Source organism: Strigops habroptila, chromosome 5 (genome assembly GCF_004027225.2).
Source record: "Strigops habroptila isolate Jane chromosome 5, bStrHab1.2.pri, whole genome shotgun sequence".
NCBI lineage: Eukaryota > Metazoa > Chordata > Aves > Psittaciformes > Psittacidae > Strigops > Strigops habroptila.
Window position 1 is genome coordinate 38,361,905 of NC_044281.2, and position 20,621 is coordinate 38,382,525.

The 20,621-nt window shown below is 43.4% G+C and overlaps 1 protein-coding gene across 7 annotated transcripts in view; it reads right to left on the reverse strand.

Annotated features, from left to right (window-relative positions):
* The window catches only part of MICU1 (mitochondrial calcium uptake 1), a 106,524-nt gene extending 86,377 nt beyond the window's left edge, over positions 1 to 20,147 (reverse strand). For 3 of the 7 annotated variants that reach the window (XM_030487684.2, XM_030487688.2, XM_030487680.1), the window contains exons 1-3: positions 20,058 to 20,147; positions 18,883 to 18,973; positions 5,596 to 5,757 (exon numbers count right to left, since the gene is read on the reverse strand). In XM_030487684.2, the coding sequence (XP_030343544.1) occupies positions 5,596 to 5,756 (161 nt within the window). In that variant the 5' untranslated portion in view covers position 5,757; positions 18,883 to 18,973; positions 20,058 to 20,147. Of the gene's footprint in view, positions 1 to 5,595; positions 5,758 to 10,341; positions 10,364 to 18,882; positions 18,974 to 20,057 lie in introns of those variants that run through there. The other 4 variants (XM_030487685.2, XM_030487682.2, XM_030487683.2 and 1 more) reach the window with 3 other exon arrangements.
* Between the last annotated feature and the right edge of the window lie 474 nt (positions 20,148 to 20,621).

Below are 20,621 nucleotides of genomic sequence, written 5' to 3' on the forward strand. Positions count from 1 at the left end.
TCAGTCTCACCAGCTAACCTGGATCATGTGGGGTAACATGCCACTCCTTAAAGATGACTCCCTGATAGCCTGCAGAGTAAAACCATTGCTTCATGAAGGCTGTCAACCCTAATGACACACGCTGCAGGCATCCTCCTGATGCTAACTTAACATCCTCGTAATCTATAAATCTGTTAATTGCTAATCCAGGAAACAATACTTACATTTTCAAACAGAGCTCGCCCAAGTGGGGTACAGGACCATACCTGTGAGCTGCAGCCCTGAGGCATGCACACAGCTGCAATGTGATCAGGTCTGCCATTCAGCGGAGTCCCTATAAAGTCACAGCAAACCCAGATGATTCAGGAAAGCGGTTTCTTCCATTTCCACCTGACTTCCCTGCATGAACCTGAGCTCGGATTTGCTATGCAACATTTTAAAAAAAATACTACAAACACACATGCAACATTTTAAAAAAAATACTACAAACACACACTGATCGAACTCCAGGGCTCTGCATGCTTAGGGGCAATACCTGTCCTTTAAGCTCTGCAGGTCAGCTGAGGTCAGTTTTCCCCAGGGCAGTTCAGATGCTTTCCTAATTGACTCCAGTTTTGACTTTGGCTCATTCCCCAGCATCAGATTCTTTCCTTCCCCTGATGCTCATGGGTAAAAATAATATGAAGCCACAAGCCACCTCTTCCATAATATGAAAGAGCACTGTGTCCTCTTTCAAGCCACCACTCATGGATCAATGTGTCTTCATACCTTAGGAGAAAACCTTGAGCACAGCAATCCCAAGAATAATTTCTGGAGTCTGCCACCTTTCTCAAAGAATTAAAATAATGGAGCAGAGCTCTCAAAATAAAAATAACCTCACATGGATAATAGCTACATTTTTTTCTCTTCTCTCCTACATCTGGTTAAGTATTACCTGACACATCTACAGCTATAAAACAGGTTTCTCCCCTCTTGACTATGATTTATGTGGTTTCCTTTGTTTTACTAGAATGAAGGTTTTTAAAGTCTCAGTTTCAGCTGGCATAAGACATTTCCAGCAATTCTGGACATAAAAATAAGGGAGCAAATGTAGCTCCCTTATTCCAGCAAATTCTGGACATAAAAAAAAAAAAGTATTATACGCAAATTGAGACACTGACGCAAAAAAGCAATGCATTCTTAAACAGAGTTAGCTAAGGGCTGATCTAGGGTTTGAAATTAATTCCAGAAGCACTGATGGAGAAAAGCTAAACCAAAAAACTAGCAAAGGTCAGCAGAGCAAGGAAGGTGAAGGGTCTTTCCTACAGAGATCTTCCGTAAAGCAATGGGACACTTGTTACAGGATGGCTAAAGGAGAAAAGGGTGAAGAAGAGAGGAAGAAATGGTAAAGATGGAATGAAATCTGCAAAAATGGCAGCCAGCACCTGAACAGCTCAGCTTGCTGGCAAGAAGTGGAGCCTAAAAAAGAAGAGCTTGCAACAGAATGACAATACACCACTAGGGCAGGGAGAGAGGTATCTTAAGTGTAATTGCTTCAACTTACATACAAGATGAGGCAAAAGGCAGAAAAGCACAGAGTAAGGCCAAGGGGAGGCAGCAAAATAAGACTGGGTACCACGTTAAACACAAACATGCTGGTAGCAAAGGATCTTGTTCTTAAGCAACTGTAAGACTTACACACCAGCTGCACAGATGTCTTGCCCTTATTCTTACTGCTAATAAATAATGGAAGGGTATAAAATTAAGAACAACTAAATCCTTCCAGTAAATCAGGAAAAGCACTGGTAAGACTCTGCTTATAGAGGTCCTTCTGTGCTCCCCAAAGGTACATTTGCTCCCTTATTTCATTAAGTATTAGGCTGATTGAGTGAAAAGCTTCAGAACTGAGATGCCAATTGTTTTCAGATGCCCACTGCCCACAGATTCAGCCAGGAAGGTTTGTGCCGAAGAACGTATCTGTGGCCATATAATAACACACCAAATGGGTGCTTGGAACTACAAATACAGAATATTTTCTATAAACATTAAGCTTGCCACAAACTGTGAGATTCAGTACCTCTCCTATATTAATGACTCATTTAGATTAGCCAATGACTGCGCCAAGATTTATTTCAATTAATTAATTCAGTACATTATACCAATGCCCAGATTCTTAATTGCTTCCGTTGCCAGCTGGAAATCCTCAGAATTTAAGTTACTGCTTAGAAAGGGTAAACTTCATTAGACTTCTAAGCTCAGTTATTTGCATTATTGAAGTATTCTGCACCAAAGCAGAACAGAGCAGCATTAGCTACTCCTGTCATACAGTTATTTAGATGAGATATATTCCACCAAAAACAGGCAGCAGGAGCTCCTGGAGGACAGCTGAGAAAACAAGACCAACACTCACCTGCAACAGGCAGCTATGCAGAAGGCTACAAGCAGATGCAGACTGAATGCGAAGATCCACCAACCCACTTCTCATCTTAGGAAGACACAAAATCTTTCCTATCTTGCATTATACAACCACTGTTTCATACATATATATCTTTTCAATCCTTGACTTCTCCTCTACCTTTGTAAGGGCTTCCTTATCCCAGCACTGGCTTCTGATGCTGCACAAACCATATCCTACAAAATCAATCTGAAATACACTGGTTTCAGGCTGCACACCACAGTTGGAAACGACCCGAGAAGTCTTGGTTTACTTCATGCTATGTAGTGGAAAGAGTAAGTTCACATACAGGCACCATGTTATTACTCACTTTTAGCAAGGTTCAACATCATCAGAAGTATGAGAATCTTTTTTTGACATAAGAAGTTTGGGTGGTTTTAAAGTATTGATGAGAGATGCAGCGCTGTTCCTCACATGGCAGTAGAGAAGAGTCGGGGAATTTACACAAGGCTTTATGGAGGTGACAATAAGAAATACAAGTCAGATAGTCTTTTCCTTTTATTACTGCTCTTCCTCTAACACTGCATCATTTTCTACTTACCTACCCCAAGCATAAGATTTTTCAACTGCTTCTTGATTCAGCCTATTACATCTTTAATGCTTTAAGTGTAAAGAAAAATAATTATAAGAAAATAAAAAGAGGCAGACATCTCTTATCTTAAAAGAAAACTTCACTGACAGCCTGCAGGAAAGCACCCCTTACTGCACTCCCTACTCAAAGGGTGATGAAGTCTCAGATTCATTAACACACCCTCCAAGGTTAGGCAGAATATTAGCAGGCACACATTCCTTGTTAGAGTAATCTGCCATCAGAGGTACAGTAATTCTCTGCGATGCCAAGGGAGCCACACTTAGGATCTGCTGGACCGCTCAGAGACTAACTGCAGCACAGGAGAGCTTCATATCACAACAAAAGCAAAGCTGCTTCACTAACCAAAGGGAAACAAACATCATAAGTCAGCCCTACGACAGACTAACTGGTTATGCAATGGATCTCCCTAACCTGCTTCCCATTTAAATAACACTGCAACATTTAATAAAATCAAAATCGCTTACTGCTGAGTATAATTCACAGATGAACACAGACGCTTCTCTCTGTAGTCTATAAATTACATTTTCAGTGACACTTGGCTTATTAGCTCCCTGTGCCCTGGTTACATGTATTACATATTTACCTTTTATAACTAGTTCATTATACTTACTGCTACTTACTGTAATAACTCAGGATGTAGCTACCTGAATAACCCAAGATGTCATTACAAACGTTTTGTATTCACCTACACTTATTCTTAAACTCTATTAATCACCTAATTCATATATTGTGAAAGACAAAGGAAATTCGGAGTTCCTCATCCCTCATTTATTTAAACACAAAGTTAAAATGCCTATTTGAAAGTCTGTTTAAAACTTCTGCAGGTGTCAGTATGAAGTATTTTTTACACCAAACATATCAGTTTTGTTCCTCCTCTTATTCAACAGCTGTATGCCAAGTAATTAATTAAATGAATATCATACGCCTGGATGTGCTTCCATTTTAGTTGCCGACATTATAGATTTATTTCATGGCTCATATAGGAAAGGAATAATTCAAAGTCTGTACAATTCTATTTAGTGCTTCACAGATTTATAAAAGACAAAGGAGACAGAGTAAGGAAAGAACAAAACCAAACAATAAGAGCAAGTCAATTTGTCCACACTGATGAGGACTGGGGAGACCACAGACCACACTACTCCAAAGAGGCTGCCTCTCTCCTTTATCTGATTTCTATGAGTGCTCTCAGCTGAGCAAGGTCAAGCCTGGCCACAATGCCCAAGGGCCTCCAAGGAACAGCCAAGTACACCAGGAGCCAAAAAAAAAATCACTTCCTGAAAACACCCCTGACCTAGCACTCCACATACCATTAGCAGCTCTTTGCTGCAGGAAGCACCTTCCTCCTGATAAAAGGCAAACTAACAATTTGGCTGTTTTAAAAGCAGGGATGAACTTCCTACAGCAGAGAGATACTATCTCTCTCTGTGTCTTTGGGACAGCTCTAGTACTACAGGATGTCCTACCTACTTTACAATAATGCTGAGAATGTTTTAAATGTAAAAAACTCTGCTCCCTTTCCTGCCTGAAAAGGAGTGTTATTCTGGCCATCCCTCAGAGGCATTCAGGTTCTATGGATAGAGGCACTACATAAGTGCAGATTTTTAGCAACGTGCAGCATAAGATGACACTGTGCTGGATCACAGTGTTCTTCCTCAGCCTGAGCAGGTATCAAGATTTGACAGCTCTAGGAACAGCCATCGTCTTCCTCCTACTGCATTAAAACTAGAGCCTTCTAGCCACAATATATGTGAGAAGAGAGCCAGCAATAAATCACCTAAACATTGGAACAAGACTTTTCCATGTCTTTTTTTTTAGTCTATTTTCAGACTTTAATTGCAGTCACGAGCTCAAGTGACACTGCTGGTGCCATTGTGCTCCCACATTTTGAGGGTAGAGAAGGCAGTCCTCAATTTATTTCAAATGTGGCATGGGCTCAGGGTTCAGTGAGTATCACCTCAGGCAAGCACAGATATCCCTTTTCTCCCCACAGTTATGGAAACAAGTGTTGAGCCTCATGGCCCATAAGTAGGTGTCCTCAGACTCTGGTCCTTAAAAACAACATAAGTCCTGCCTGCAGCTACCTTAGCACCAAAGGATAGACTACCCCCTTCTGCTCCCCTGATAAGTTTTATATATGAAGCAGTCAGCAGAACACAAAGAAAATCAGAGTAGGCTCCCTGGGCAAGTGTGCTGTGCCTAGAAGCCTTCCCAGAAGCTGAAAGCACATTTTCACCCAGCTTGGTCAAGTCAACCAAACTCTCTTTGCACACCACCACAGACCCATGTAGCATCACCATGCAAGGGGAAGCCAGGCAGCAAACCACACCAAGGGCAAACAGGCCATGTGAGGACAGCTACAGAGTAAAATTTTTCAGCGCTGAGCTTTTTCACATCTCTGATTACTAACAGCAGCAAAGCAGCTCTCCAGGAAGTCACCACTAGCCATTCTTTCCATGCAGCAGAAGCAGGACAACCAACAATGCTTTATAAATTCTCCCGCAGATCTGAAACCCATCTCCAAGTACAGGACTAAAGCAGCATGAGGTCTCAAAAAAATAATTAAAAAAAAAAGACAAAAAAAACCTGTTACCTCTGCCAAAGAAATCTGGCACTTGCTGTCGCTGCAGTCGCCCCTATGAAAGCCGTCACCATGAGCCTACGCCTGGCCCTGGGGTGATGTGCCGTCCCATGGTAACGCCGCGAAACAGCCAACAGCCCTGCCGCAATAGGAAGAAACCGAAGGCGAAACATCCTGTCGAGTAAGAACAACACATCAGTAAAGCAACAGTTCCCAGCTGTGGACTCTCACACTGACCGTCAACCAGAAGTTTGTTTGCGTTTTTTCTAAAATAGGAGAAGTTACAGAAAGTAACTGTCACAGATGCTTATTAGCTGTTCTGAAACAGGCATGTAACCTGCCTAATAAATAGGAAATTACAGCTATTCCATATGGGCATACCCCTGGCTGACACACTTTGCTGTCACATCCCAGCTACTTTCTCAGCTGCTCTTACAGTGTTTTTTAAGTTCTGCTTCAGCTTTTCCCCAGCACACTTCATTAAGCGGAAGTATGTGCACTCTTCTGCTCAAGAGCCAAGGCATGGAATATGCAGGTAGATCTTGCAAGCATCTACAGCAAATAAGAACCATTTGACCAGAGGGAAAGACACAGCTGGATTTTAAAAGGCAAATTAAAGCAAATAACAAGCAAACCTACAAAACAAATCCCAACCCAGTCATTTTAGATTTCCCTAAGACCCCTACTGTTCTTAAATCACTTTTTTAGCTAGCCTGGAGCAAACCGGTTATATTCAAGTATAAGGCAAGTTTCAAAGTGTCAAAACTCATAAAATACAATCCATACCCTGTTACACACAATAGTACAGAGACAAATGGGAAACCAGAGCTACAAATCTAAACATTATTACAATGGAGAAATCTGGACAGCAAAAATGTCACCTTATCACACACACACACCAGCTACAGGAGACAAAGCAATTTTTGCTAGCTCACAAGATGAACGGTGAAGGACAAATGTTGCCTCTAAAAAGAAAAGGTGCTGCACCTTATTTCTAACTGATACAAATACAATTTTCTAATCATGGGGTCAGCCTTAAAAAAAGAAATTTGGAACAGAAGAGCAAAAGAAATCCCAAGGCCAGCATTGGAAGTGGAGAGCAGGGGAGCAGTGGCCCTATTTTTTTTATTTTGTTCCCCATTCTTGCTGGTTTATTCAAATATTCCCAGACAGCAGATAACTACAGAACATAAAAATAAAGTCACATCTATTGGTTTCCTTTTGCTTTTGCAACATGAGATGCCACTGCACAGTTCTGCTAAACCATTAGCTTCTAACAATGAGAATCTTGGGACCATTTTGTGCAAACATATCTCATGTGTGATGTGTTATCCTATTTCAGCTATAAAGAGTTGAATATATTACTGCCATTTTCTGCCGATTAAAGCAACACGCAGCTCAGGATTTCATGTGAACTGGTGATGTGAACTTAGGGACGGGAAGAGAGGAAGAGGGAGGGAAGATGCACATAAAATATTCAGCAGATCATTTTGAGTGCCAGAGCTAAATATCTTTTAATGCAAGAGGTGGTGGAGATGCATCTGAAGAACTTCATAGCACAATCAAGAAATATGTGGCAAGGGAAAGGCAAGCATAGATAATGAAAAATCATTAGGAAATCCCTCACCAGTGATTTTTCATTATCAGATCTAAGGCTCTTGCACTGTCCTGGGACAAGAAAGATAGGATGGGGCACCAGCAGGTGATGGCAAGGTGGGATGGAGATGGCAATACTGTTCTTGCTGAGTAGGGCAAAGCCACGGGGTGCCAATCCCTCACCACCCTGGTTTATGGGCAAATACAACAAACTCTGCTGCTCACAGCTAGCATATCTGAAGAGCATCCATTTTATATTCATCTGTGCATATTAAACTTTGCAGTTAGCATTATCATTTTGTTTAATTTTAAGCCTATTTATTTTTAAAGGAATGAAGCTTTAATGGAATACAGCCAGCCAACAGTGCTTATTCTCCAATCTTCTCCAGTTCCAAACAATAGAAAGTTGTTATGAAAAACAGCTCTTATTTAAAATTTAAAGTAATTTCCATCCTACACAAACCTGATACTCCCATTTCATCTCTAGGGATGAATTTCTATTACATACACAGCGAAAAATCCGCATGTGTTATTTTCACCAAGAAGCTAACAGTTGCCCTTACTTGGGTTCCCCATCCTAATTACACCTTTATATGCACAAGATATAATGGATAAGGGAACTGTTGCCAATAGAATCTAATCAGTCAAAATGAAAATCAAGTCCCACAGTGCTTACTTTTGAGCTTGAAGAGATTTTTACAACATTTCAGATTGTTGGCTTTCGTACTGCATAAATGTTTGCTCTGTCTGAGCCCTAAGAAACACTGTATTATCCACTTTGTCCAAGTAATCGCTATCCCTGATGGTGCTGGAACATTCACCCAGACAGTGCTCACTTGTTAGCAATTGCCCAAGAGAGCTGAAAGCTGGTGCTCACTTTTGAAAAGATTAAATATAAGCATCTTGCCCTAACTGCAGCAATGAAAAGCTTAACACCATGATCTGCAGTAGTATACAGAACAAAACTGAGATAAAGCATAAAACTCCCAAGAACCAATGTGATTACAGCCTACAATAATAAACAACATCAATTCTTGCATGATTTAATGCAATTCTTTTTTTTTTTTTTTTTGAGAGGATACAACAAAGTAGCTCAGAGAGGGAAAAAAAAAAACCCTTAACTCCAAAATACTGAAAATAAGGATCAAACATAAAAGTTATCATGATGCTCTAGCATTACAGCTACAAGGAAACTACAGATCATATTTCTGTTTCTAAGACCTAAGCCAGTCTTAAGTTCTTGCTCAAAACAGCGCTACAGTTACTTTCAGAGGTTGAATTAATATCCTTGGACAAAAGAAATAGTTGAGGCTTTCTTCCAGAAAAGAATGACAAACTGCTTTTATTTATGCCATAAGACATGTTTGGGGTGTGGTGTTGTTTTTGTTTGTTTGTTTGAAGCAGAAGAGTCAACCAACAGACTTGAAGATTTAAAAACGGAAGCTTTGTTGACTGTCTGCTCCACCATTAAATTTGAGGTGCTCCACCAAACCCTAATCCTCAGAGCCCAAACATTCAAAAAGCTAAAAATCACAACAAAAAAATCCGCCCCAACCCCTCACCAAAAGAGATCTGACAGCCCATCCTGGTACCTGGCACGCTCTGTCCACTTTGACACCATGTTTTAGTGTCCCAGCTCCATGGTTTAAGTTATGTTTCTGTCCTAGTTGCTGCAGCAGCTCTCATGGCCACCATGTAAAGGCTCAGAGCCCCGCTCTGTGGATACATGCAGCTGGCAAGACGGAACAGCATAAAGCTTTATGTATTTGTAATTTAGCATTAAACATGTTAGTGTCTTTGACAGCCAGGAAACCCACAAACCCATTAGGAAAGTACCGCTTCCCATCCAAGACACAGCGGGCATCACTCAAACTGAGGACATCCGTATTGCTTAAGAAATGCAAAATTATTTCTACAGCTACATACATTCTGGCTTGATGTGGCTATTTTATTTCTCCAAACAATTCACTAACCTGTTTTGCAAAGAAATTCAGACAGGCTCTCTGCTTCTCCCCCCTGCCATGTCCAGAGCACCAGCAGTCTAGCCCTGGATTTCTTCAGTGCACACACAAATTGGCAGACTGCAACTCTCTTGCATCCTTTTTCAGATACTACAATACCTGTTTTTCTAGCACCCTAATTAACTGACGGTTTGAAGACTGAAAGCATTAAGTAGTCCAGCCCAGGGAAAACAGACTTCTTCGCACTGTGGGTACCCCACAGCACTGAACTTTTTGTAGTCCTTTTGGGCAATCCAGAACAGCCTCAGTTTTTAAGATGAAACACACTTAAAGCAGCTTTTTGGTGTCAGAGCTGGCCTCAGTGGCACAAGCACACGAGAGGGAGAACAGTAACTGAATAAGCTGATGCGTGTTTAATTTTTAATCAGAGAAGGGTTCACAGGCACTTTTTATTCGAACTGTTTTACTAGGACATGGTAAGCTTGCACATTAGTGCGGAATGTCAATTCTAAATTTAAATTAAAAATATTGTTATGTAGTAAGATATCCCCCAAAGCAATTTGCTTTTAAAACGCATTGCTTAGGGATAAAGACTTCTGCAGGGATTGGCTGAGATGGAGTCAGTGAGAACCTGAAAGAGCTTTCTGGAGCTGTATGTTCACTAAAAAGCAAAGTTTGATGTTACCAGAGCACACCAGCACATCGTAACCCAAGGTCAATCTTCTCAAGAGGATTATTGGGAAAGGGCAAGAAAAAATTGCAATGGGGAAAAAGAACAACAAATCCAGTGGGAAGAAAAAGTCAAGGCACAAGGGAAAGGGCAAAGCAGGAGAGAAGTTTCACTATCAACACTAACATAGAGATACTTAAAATAATCTGAGATACATAAACTGGGAGGGAGGAGGGAAGAAACCTCTTAGCATCAAACCTCCCTCCACCAAAATTAAGTTATTAATTTTGACTTCCCCTTCCCCCAGTTCTCCATATTTTCCATTTACAAACTGGTACCAGCGACAGATTTCTACAAGGATAATTCATACAAAGGGTACCCAGAGGTGTATTCCAGCTACCAAGGCATCTGGATACGTTCCTTCCCCAAGAAAGATGGGCTGCTCCTGCTCTTTTCCCCTCCAATCTTTCATCTTACCCAGTGCAATTTTCAAATAAAGGATTACTCACATCACTGAAGTTATTAGCTTACCAAGACGCATAAATCAGGTTTGAGAATGAAAATGAAATCTAGCAGCAAAAGTAATTTCTTCTCAGGTACGAGATCGGGGCAATATTTGATCACATTCATTTGCTAGAGAGGGAAACCAGATTTGTTTCAGAGCATGATTCAAACTGATGAACCCACAAAGCACCAATCGATAACATGCTACCAGGTCTTTAGCAGAAACCTAAGCCATAGCCTGGCAATTTCTTTCTAAATGTCATTGCAGTAAGGGTTCACCTCTTCCTCAAATCCTCAGCCCTGAAAATGCACACTTCCTAGCTGTACAGCTCTATAACTACACCCTTCATCCTCCCCTTGGGGACAATCAGTGCAATCCCTCAAATAGTTAGCGTTTAGTAGTAACCTTTCATTCTGCTCTGAATGCAGCTGCTATTACAGCCATACTACGGTATTTCGTAGCATATTTAAAAATTCAGTCTAATATTGCACTGCTAACATGTTTTTGTGTTCTGCAATCACCTTGCCATTAACATGGCTTATTTAGTATAATGACTTACCAGGATGATATCCATTAAGACTCCATTATTTATGTCATCCTCATCTCACAAGTTGCTTTATTCTGCCAGATTGATCATTTAGTATAATAAGACACGAAGTGAAAATAAACCAGCAAAACCATGGCTAGTTGGAATCCAGCTACCACTTTCATGCACAGGTGTTCCTCTCCTCAATCTAATGCATACATCCTTACTATTAACTATATTTAAATTAAGGAAAATCTAGTTTTCTCTGTTACTATCAATTGCTCTAATCCATCCCCTATTTTTAAGCTCTACATACCTACACCTGAGCTCCCTGCTAGGAACTGCAGATCATCCTAAAATAGCAAGTACTCTACAGAAAAAATAACCATCTCTCCTTGGTCTGTACGAGTCACCCATGCCAATTTCTACAAAGTCTGCTGCTACAGAAGCTTCACTTTGGACTTCAGCAAACTGGCCAGAGAAGAGTCAGTAACCCCAAACACTGCTACGCAGAGTCTAGATTAAAACAGGCAAGACTGAAAATAATTTCGCTGATCTTCAGTGCTAAGTAGAGAAGACAATACATTGCGAAGGTGCACAGAAGACTTGATTTAACTTTAGAAAAACATTATTAGTAATTGCGATTGGGTTATAAGGGTGTAGGTCAGTAGTCAGCTTGGTCTTCCCTTGAAAGGGAGGCAGGAGTGTTTGCTCACTGGGGAAAGACCTTGGTGCCAACTAAAACGGCAGAAGAAACATCACTTGGCAAGCTCAACAGCAACCTCAAATCTAACCTGCTAGCTGAGTCACTAGAGGACTTGTGAATGGATGCAGCCACCAAAACCTGCAGCTTTTGAGAAACAAATGGAAAATGAGTGTACACAAACAAAATAAACTGGTTACATCTGTTGCAGCAGCACTGAAAATAGCACCTTCAGCTAAAATATTCGGATAAAATATTTGCTTGCTACTTCAGACAGTCAGTCTCCAGCAATGCACACTAGCTTTTTAAGGGGCAGCTATAACCTCCCACAAAAATGAATGCTAAATGCTGCTTTTTCCTGGTTAAAGTTTTCCTTTCCCCACCAAAGCCCAAAAACATATCTCACCCCTTATTAAGGATAATGACCCTGTTTCAGGACGGTGAGAAGAGCGTGCAGCAAGCTCACTGCCCTGGACTTCAAGAAAGCAGACTTTGGCCTCTTCAGGAGCCTCCTTAGTAAGGTTTCATGGGATACAGTCCTAGAGGGCAGGGGGGCCCAAGACTGCTGGTTGGTATTCAAGGATCACCTGCTGCGTGCTCAAGAGTGTTGCATCCCGACTAGAAGAAAGTGCAGCAGGAGGGCCAGGAGACCTCCATGGATGGACAAGGAGCTGCTGAGGAAACTTAGAGGGAAAAAAGAAGCTTATAGAAGGTGGAAGCGAGGACAGGCGGCCTGGGAAGAATACAGGAACATTGCCCGAGAAGCTAGGGACCAGGTTAGGAAAGCTAAGGCCCAACTAGAATTAAGTTTGGCAAGGGATGTAAAAGATAACAGGAAAGGATTCTATAGATACGTAGCAAACAAAAGACAGGCTAGGGACAATGTAGGCCCTCTCCAGAAGCTATCAGGAGAACTGGCTACCATGGATTTGGAGAAGGCTGAGGTTCTTAATGACTTCTTTGCCTCAGTCTTCACCAGCAAATGCTCTGACCACACAACCCAAGTCTTGGAAAGCAAATGCAGGGACTGTGAGAACGAAGACCTTAGGCCCACTGTAGGAGAGGATCAGGTTCGAGACCATCTTAAGGACCTGAACGTGCACAAGTCCATGGGACCTGATGAAATCCATCCACGGGTCCTGAAGGAGCTGGCGAATGAAGTTGCTAAGCCACTGTCCATCATATTCGAAAAATCCTGGCAGTCAGGTGAAGTTCCCGATGACTGGAAGAAGGGTAATATAACCCCCATTTTCAAGAAGGGGAAGGTGGAAGACCCGGGGAACTACAGACCAGTCAGCCTCACCTCTGTGCCTGGCAAAATCTTGGAACAGTTTCTCCTGGAAAACATGCTAAGGCACATGAAAAACAACGAGGTGGTTGGTGACAGCCAACATGGCTTCACTAAGGGGAAATCCTGCCTGACCAATTTGGTGGCCTTCTATGATGGAGCCACGGAACTGATGGACAGCGGCAGAGCAGTTGATGTCATCTACCTGGACTTGTGCAAAGCATTCGACACTGTCCCACACGACATCCTTGTCTCTAAATTGGAGAGACATCAATTTGATAGATGGACCACTCGGTGGATAAAAAACTGGCTCGATGGCCGCACGCAAAGAGTTGTGGTAAATGGCTCGATGTCCAGTTGGAAACCTGTAACGAGTGGTGTCCCTCAGGGATCGGTGTTGGGACCGGTCCTGTTCAACATCTTTGTCGGTGACATGGACAGTGGGATTGAGTGCGCCCTCAGCAAGTTTGCCAACGACACCAAGCTGTGTGGTTCGGTTGATACGCTGGAGGGAAGGGATGCCATCCAGAGGGACCTTGACACGCTTGAGAGGTGGGCCGATGCCAACCTTATGAAGTTTAACCAAGGCAAGTGCAAGGTCCTACATCTGGGTCGGGGCAACCCCAGGCACTGCTACAGGCTGGGCAGAGAAGAGATTCAGAGCAGCCCTGCAGAAAAGGACTTGGGGGTGTTGGTTGACGAGAAGCTTAACATGAGCCGGCAGTGTGCGCTTGCAGCCCAGAAAGCCAACCGTATCCTGGGCTGCATCAAAAGAAGCGTGGCCAGCAGGTCGAAGGAGGTGATCCTGCCCCTCTACTCTGCTCTTGTGAGACCCCACTTGGAGTACTGCGTACAGTTCTGGTGTCCTCAACATAAAAAGGACATGGAGCTGTTGGAGCGAGTCCAGAGGAGGGCCACGAGGATGATAAGAGGGCTGGAGCACCTCCCATATGAAGACAGGCTGAGAAAGTTGGGGCTGTTCAGCCTGGAGAAGAGAAGGCTGCGTGGTGACCTCATAGCAGCCTTCCAGTATCTGAAGGGGGCCTACAAGGATGCTGGGGAGGGACTCTTCCTTAGGGACTGTAGTGGTAGGACAAGGGGTAATGGGTTCAAACTTAAACAGAGGAAGTTTAGATTAGATATAAGGAAGAAGTTCTTTACAGTGAGGGTGGTGAAGCACTGGAATGGGTTGCCCAGGGAGGTTGTGGATGCTCCATCCCTGGCGGTGTTCAAGGCCAGGTTGGACAGAGCCTTGAGCCACATGGTTTAGGGCAAGGTGTCCCTGCCCATGGCAGGGGGGTTGGAACTAGATGATCTTAAGGTCCTTTCCAACCCTTACGATTCTATGATTCTATGATTCTATGATTCATGAGCTACTCTACCTTTATCAGTCCAATGTGAAATTTTCTTTTTCCAATCACTATTTCCACATATGAAACTTTTTTTTCCAATCACTATTCCCAAACAATCAGGCTGTCTTTGCAAACGACCCACACAAGCAGGCGCACCAGAGCAGAAGCATTTTCGCAGGAGGAAAAATTACACCACTTTGAGGAGCAAAGGTTTGTCAAAACACTGTTGGCAGAGGGGTAGAAAACATAATACTTCCGCCTTTTTCTGCACAAAGTTACAGCCAGCAGGAATATGGCTGCTTAATGACCTGAGTAATTTAACTTGCCTTGCACTATCAGTGTTGATGGGATGTTATTTTCCTGAGAATTCCTAACTTCCACAGAAAATGGAAAGACCCTCCATGAAGCTTCTGCCTTTCCTCCAGCTTACGGCCACCTACCTGCATGTACCTTACAATAACAAACAGAGCAGCTGAAGTAGACTTAAGAGATGTTTATGGCTTACTTGGCTCCAAGAAAACTCATGTTAATTCTTAACAAAAAACCATGCATTTCACAAGAAAATAATGCTGGAAGAGAAGAATGTCAGTAGTCTGAGGAGAAAGCAAAAGCCTCACTAGACTATGAGTGAGACAACTGAGGATTGAATTATCTGCAGATACACATCCAGCTACAGAAAAAAAAAATAAAAATTTCTTTTTGGAGGTAGACAGGCAGCGGATCATCTCAGAATTTTACATGAAGTCTGTATCTCTTCCTCTCCAACAAGGAGGAAGAGATTTGTGAACGCACTAAGAACTTGAATTTGAGTACCAACATACAGTAATTTCCCCCTTTCCCATTCTATCTTTTAAACAGAAATATCACCTAGCCCAGCCACGGCCACGTGCTTCTTTAGAAAATGCCTTTCCGGCGCCAAGAGCCACACTTTGGTGGCACATATCCAAAGAAATTTTAAATAAAAAAATCTTACTGAAACAAACAAAAAGGTCACAGCATCTGCGAATCATCTAACAGATGGCAATTTGGGAATTCAAGATAAGAGCACTGGTTCCCTCAAAAAAGCAAAAGCAAGTTTGAACCATTGCAGTTGCTTTTCCAGCAACACATTACTTGATTAGCTTGAACTACGGAGGAAAAAATAATATGGGTAAGCCTGGCTAATGCTTTGTGCTTTTAGAACACGACCTGAGGAGCTCACTTTCAGCATGAAAAATGCAGCAACAAATACTTGGCTCCATGCAAAGTAGCCAGGCAGACAGCACACTTGTGCTCATGTGCTTGTCTGGAGCAAACGTAAGCAGAGGACCAGATGACTCGTGGTGTGTGACCACTGCTGCCCACCACCTCCCTCCCTGCAGCCATGAAACCAAAAAGCAAAATATCCGTCAGTGGAGGAAGGAGTCTTACTTTGCAGTTCACCAAAACTTCAGCCATCAGAAAAAAAAGGGGATTATATTAATGGAAATGGCAACCCATAGTTACAGGCTTTAAGAAGACGTGTAGAGAAACACCTCTGCGTATCAGTGCTGTTAGGGATTAAATTAACAGAGGCTGGCAAACTCCTGGGCAACTCCAACACAGAGCAAGCACACACTTGGTGCACACACAGAGAGCATCTAATACAGTGACAATCCTCCTGTATTCTTTAATACCAACTGGCATAAGGCAGGCATCAATTCTTGCTGATCTTCTTTGTGTCTGTGTCATAGCTAAGATTTTATTGAAAAAATAAAACTACTAGAGCTTCTCGCTCTTGAAGCAAAAATGCCTGAGATGGAAAGTTTGCATCAAACTAATGAAAACACAGATGCTAAAGTGGTGGTACATAACAGAAATAGTCTGTACAGATACTGGGTCTGACTCAACATACTCAAAGCTGCCACAGACCAGCTTTATCTGCATCACGGACTGACCAACTACAAATTATGAAGCCACACGGATTCACAAGTCTCATGTTTCAAGCATAGGTCAGCTGCAGCACTGGTCATCTCAAACCATGACCATCTATCTTGCTGTCTACATGAGGATCTTGGGTTTCTTTTCAAAGAGCTATAAACTCTAAAAGAAAAGAATTTAAGCTTGAGAGACCCTGGTGACTCAGAAGAAACCCCCCACCCCAGAGCAGCCAACTTTTTTTAATTTAAAAAATGCAACCTGAAAACCATGTTAAGACTGATTTAGGGAAGGGGGGAGCGGGCGGGGAGTGTGTAGAAGAAGGGTGACAAGTTGTCACAGGCTGCAGGGACAGAAAGGAAACCTTATAATGAATCAGAGGCTGTTTATGCAAAGCATTTAAGGCCACACATTCACAGCTATTATAAGCCAGCACAAGCAGCTGGCCTGCCCCCAGCTGCATATTCCCACCTTGTGTCAGCTCCAGCACAAAATTCTCCAGCACTTTGGTCTGTTCTGCCTTCTCCTACCCCATATCTACAGTAGTGCCATCCCAAACAAGAGGATCTCTTCACATGGTGGTACTGCCAGCTCCAAGCAATTGTGGGACTGCAATTAAAAGCTGCTCTTGACAGAGGCTAAATCCAGAATGCATGAAAGAAAATTCCATGGCAGGTTTCTCTGGAGGGAAAAAGCAGTCACTGCTCTCACAGACAAAGCAGCAGACAAAGATAGCCCAGAATTTACTAGCCAAGAACTTTTCAGAGAACACTATGGAAGCCACAGTAAAACAGTGCATGACCTGAACAGTCAAGCTGTCTATTTCTTCTGTTTATAGTATCTTAAATCTTTCACTAAGGGGCAAGCCTGCCAAAGACTTTTGGATGTACTTCGGCAGACAAAGTGCATTTTGACTCAGATTCTAACTGAATCCTCCTTGCAGAGCATTGCCATAAAAATACATAGCCATTCTCCTCATCAAGAGGTAGCCATGCCATCTGCAGCACACCCTTCCTAAAACCATTTTGTTAAAAGAAACAAAGTTAACAGTATTCGTCTCAAAAGCATGTAATGCTGGCTACAATACTCAAAGACCCTGGGTAACTGTTTCCTCCTGAACTATCCCAAGTAACATCATCACACCCAGTCACACCTACACCAAGATACTACTTCACTTACACCTCTACTACTACTTCACTTACATCCCAGCAGGAACGCACAGCCTCTGTAAAACTAGCAAATAAGGTTTTTTATTGTTGTACACAGACATCCTCAGCCCTACTGCACTGAACTGTGTTAACTGTGCACCAGTAAGGCCTCCGGAAACTTCGGAAGAATGAAACAAGTACGTCCATGTCCCAGCTCAGTCCATTTCCAGAACCGTTACTGCAGCAGGTAGAACAGCACACAACGTGTTTTTATAAGAAACCTGACATGATTTCTACAGAACTTATTTTGCTCCAGAAATGCAGAATGGTTGTTTCCACATCCGAGATCTAAACATAGCTGTTGACTCCCTCAAATATCACCTGAAAAATGTAGTGTTTACAAGATACTGCTTCAAAGCCCTTCCGAGACTTCAAATGATTTTGCAAACTGCAAATCTTGCAGTTTGCCCTGTTAAACTGCCTGCGGACAAGGGTACAATCTCTCCTCTGAAAACACTACCACAAGCTTACCCATGAACCTGACTTCTCAGCCCAAGAGGCATAACAGGAACTTATACAGAGAAGTTACACAAAGACTAGAAAGACACAGGGAGCTCCAGAGAGCCCCCAGTAGGCAGACATTGATGACGTAAGCAAGATGCACTTTTTCCTCCAGAGCATGAAATTTCAACTTCTTTAGTTCAGAAAGCATAATGAATATCACAAAAGTTTCTGCAGAAAATGGGTCAGAGAACAAGCCATTTCCACAAGTAAACAAGCAGGGATTATGTGAGCTTAAGAAACAAAGCCGAATACACACATTATACTCTTTCTAAAATACCACTGAATACCAGAAAATTTAAGAGGATGGTTATAAGCCACAGGACCCTCCATGCCCTCTTCTGGCAGCAGCTATATTGGCTAAAGAAGCTGCTGCCTGAAACTGGTGGCCACAATGACCCCGCCAAGAGACCCAGAGAAGCGGGCAGTGATGCTGCTAGAATGCATTTCCCTTGCACCCTTGGGCTGGCCAAGAAATGCTTTGTTGCTCCAGAGGGACAAGCACACACGGTGTGAGCACCTTTAGTTAGTTTTGTAACCAAATGAATAGTTTGGTTGGGGTTTGGCTTTTTGGTTGGTTTGGTTTTTTGGGTTTTTTTGTTTTTTATTTTTTTTAATTTTTTTTTTTTCCTTAAAAGCTACCACCCTAGTTCAAATACATGTGTACTGAGTGCACAGAAATAGTGAGTTGCATTGGGGCTTCTGTTTGGAGTTGGGTTTTTTTTTTTTTTGTATATTTTATGAAAATGGCACAACGGAGGTTGGGCTGACAGGAAGCACCAGGCAGCACACTTCTTCCACAGCTCTCTTCCATGCCTGCTTCGCTCCTCCCTCCAAATCACACGGCACTGCACAAGGCCTTCCAGCAGAAAAGTCAACCCAACTTTTCACACTGCAAAAAGGCAAGCTATTTTCCTACAGCTTCCAGAAAAAAACTGGGCAAATGCTTCAGAACAAGAATAATTACAAACAGGGCAGATTTAAGGGTAAGTATCAGCCAAATTACTACTTCAGCAGAGTTAAAAGTACCTGAGAGCAGCACCACAGCATGCTACAAGTCACACACTGCAGCAAGCAGCAATACCGTCCTCACCTGTAGCGCAAGCGTATCTGCTCTCAGCTTGCAAGTCAAGTGGTCACAAAGAACACAAGAAATTAGATCTTAGTGATTGCAGGGCTGTATTCTAAAAACAAGAAAGAAACATAATATAGATTATAACTCTTTGCTGACAGCAATGTGCAGTCATGCTCTTTGTATGAGTGTTCACACATACTGAACTCAGTATATGCATCTCAGACTGCCCACCAAATAAAGCCGGAGGGAAAAAATGGTCATGCAGCTGATTAAAAGAAAAGGCCAGCCAGACCTTTACTTTAACTGAAGTCTGAGCTGGCATTCGGGTTCCTAGAGGAGTAAGCCTCAAAAAAAATCCTGCTTTGCTTGACCTGCCTACCCCTAGTCAGTAGACACAACTGAACACATTCAGATTTATTGTCTTTCCCAAGCAGCTCATTAAACTAAAGGCAAACATGGTATACTTAAATCATGTCTGATAAAGATCAGACACCCTTTCTACACCCTCAGCAGTTTATTAACCCAATTCACCCTACAGGTTTTTCCAAAAACAAACTGCACATCAAATACAGTTTGGCCATTCAGTGAAGTTAAAGCTGTTTAACAAACCGCTATTAAGAAAAATTGCTTTGACATTCACTATGACACACAGCAGTAATTCATACAGCTTTGGCAGCGCCACAAGCAATCCCCTACAGCAACCATAAAACCACACCGAACCCGGGGAGCAGAGACTCAACTCCTTGCTCTGCACTAGAAGCTCCCCAAAACACTCCTTGCAGGCCCCCCTTCACCCAGGCGTGCTGACGGGGAGCCTTCCTTCTCCTGGGGCTTTCCCAGCAGGAAAAGCTGAACTCTATTTCATAGAGAAGTTACAGCATTACTGCAGGGACCCGGGGGAGGGAGAAGCCATAACACGCACCCCAAGCCCCGTGTGACCCGGAAAGCCCGGTTTCCCCGGACAGCCGCTCTCCCTCAGCTCCTGGGCCTCGGCCCCCTCAGCCCTGGGCCCGGGCCTAGCCCTGGGCACCCTCTCTCCGCCTGTTTCAACGGTGAGCACCCGCCTACGTGCCCGCAGCCTGCTCCCGCCGCTGCGCGGGCAACGGAAGGGCCAGTCCGAGCGGAAGCGCCGTGCCCCGCCGCCGGCTGCGGGGGAACTGGTGGGAAACCCCTTCCCGCCGGGCCGCGCTCACCTCAGCCCCGCCGCCAGCCCCACCGGAGCAAACCCAGGCCCTACCCACCCGGCCGCGCTTCCGCGGGCAGGGGCACGCCGGGAGGGGGCGGGACCGGGGCGGAGCCTGGGGCCGGAGGGGCGGGGGCTCCGTAGCCACCGGCAGCCGTGTGGTGCCCGAGGGGCCGGTGTAGGGGTCCAGGGCGGTCGTACGTCCCCTGGAAGGCCCGTCTGTAGCGACTGAGAGGCTTACAGGTCCTGAAAGTCCTGTGTGTGGGGTCTCAGGGACCTGCGTGTATAGGTCCTGAAATACTCTTGTATGAAGAGCGTTTGCATAGGTCCTGTGTATAGGGCCTGAGGGGCTTGTATATAGGGACTGAAAGGCCTGTGTATGGGCTCTCAGGGGCTTAATATATTTAAGTGCTGACAGGTCTGTATATAGGGCCTCAGAGGCCCAAACATACAGGTCCTGAAAGGGTGGCGTATAGGGTATGATGAGTATATATACATATATGTATAGGTCCTGAAAGGCCTCTATAGAGGGTCTGAGTGGCTTATGTATATATTATTTATATATATTATTTTA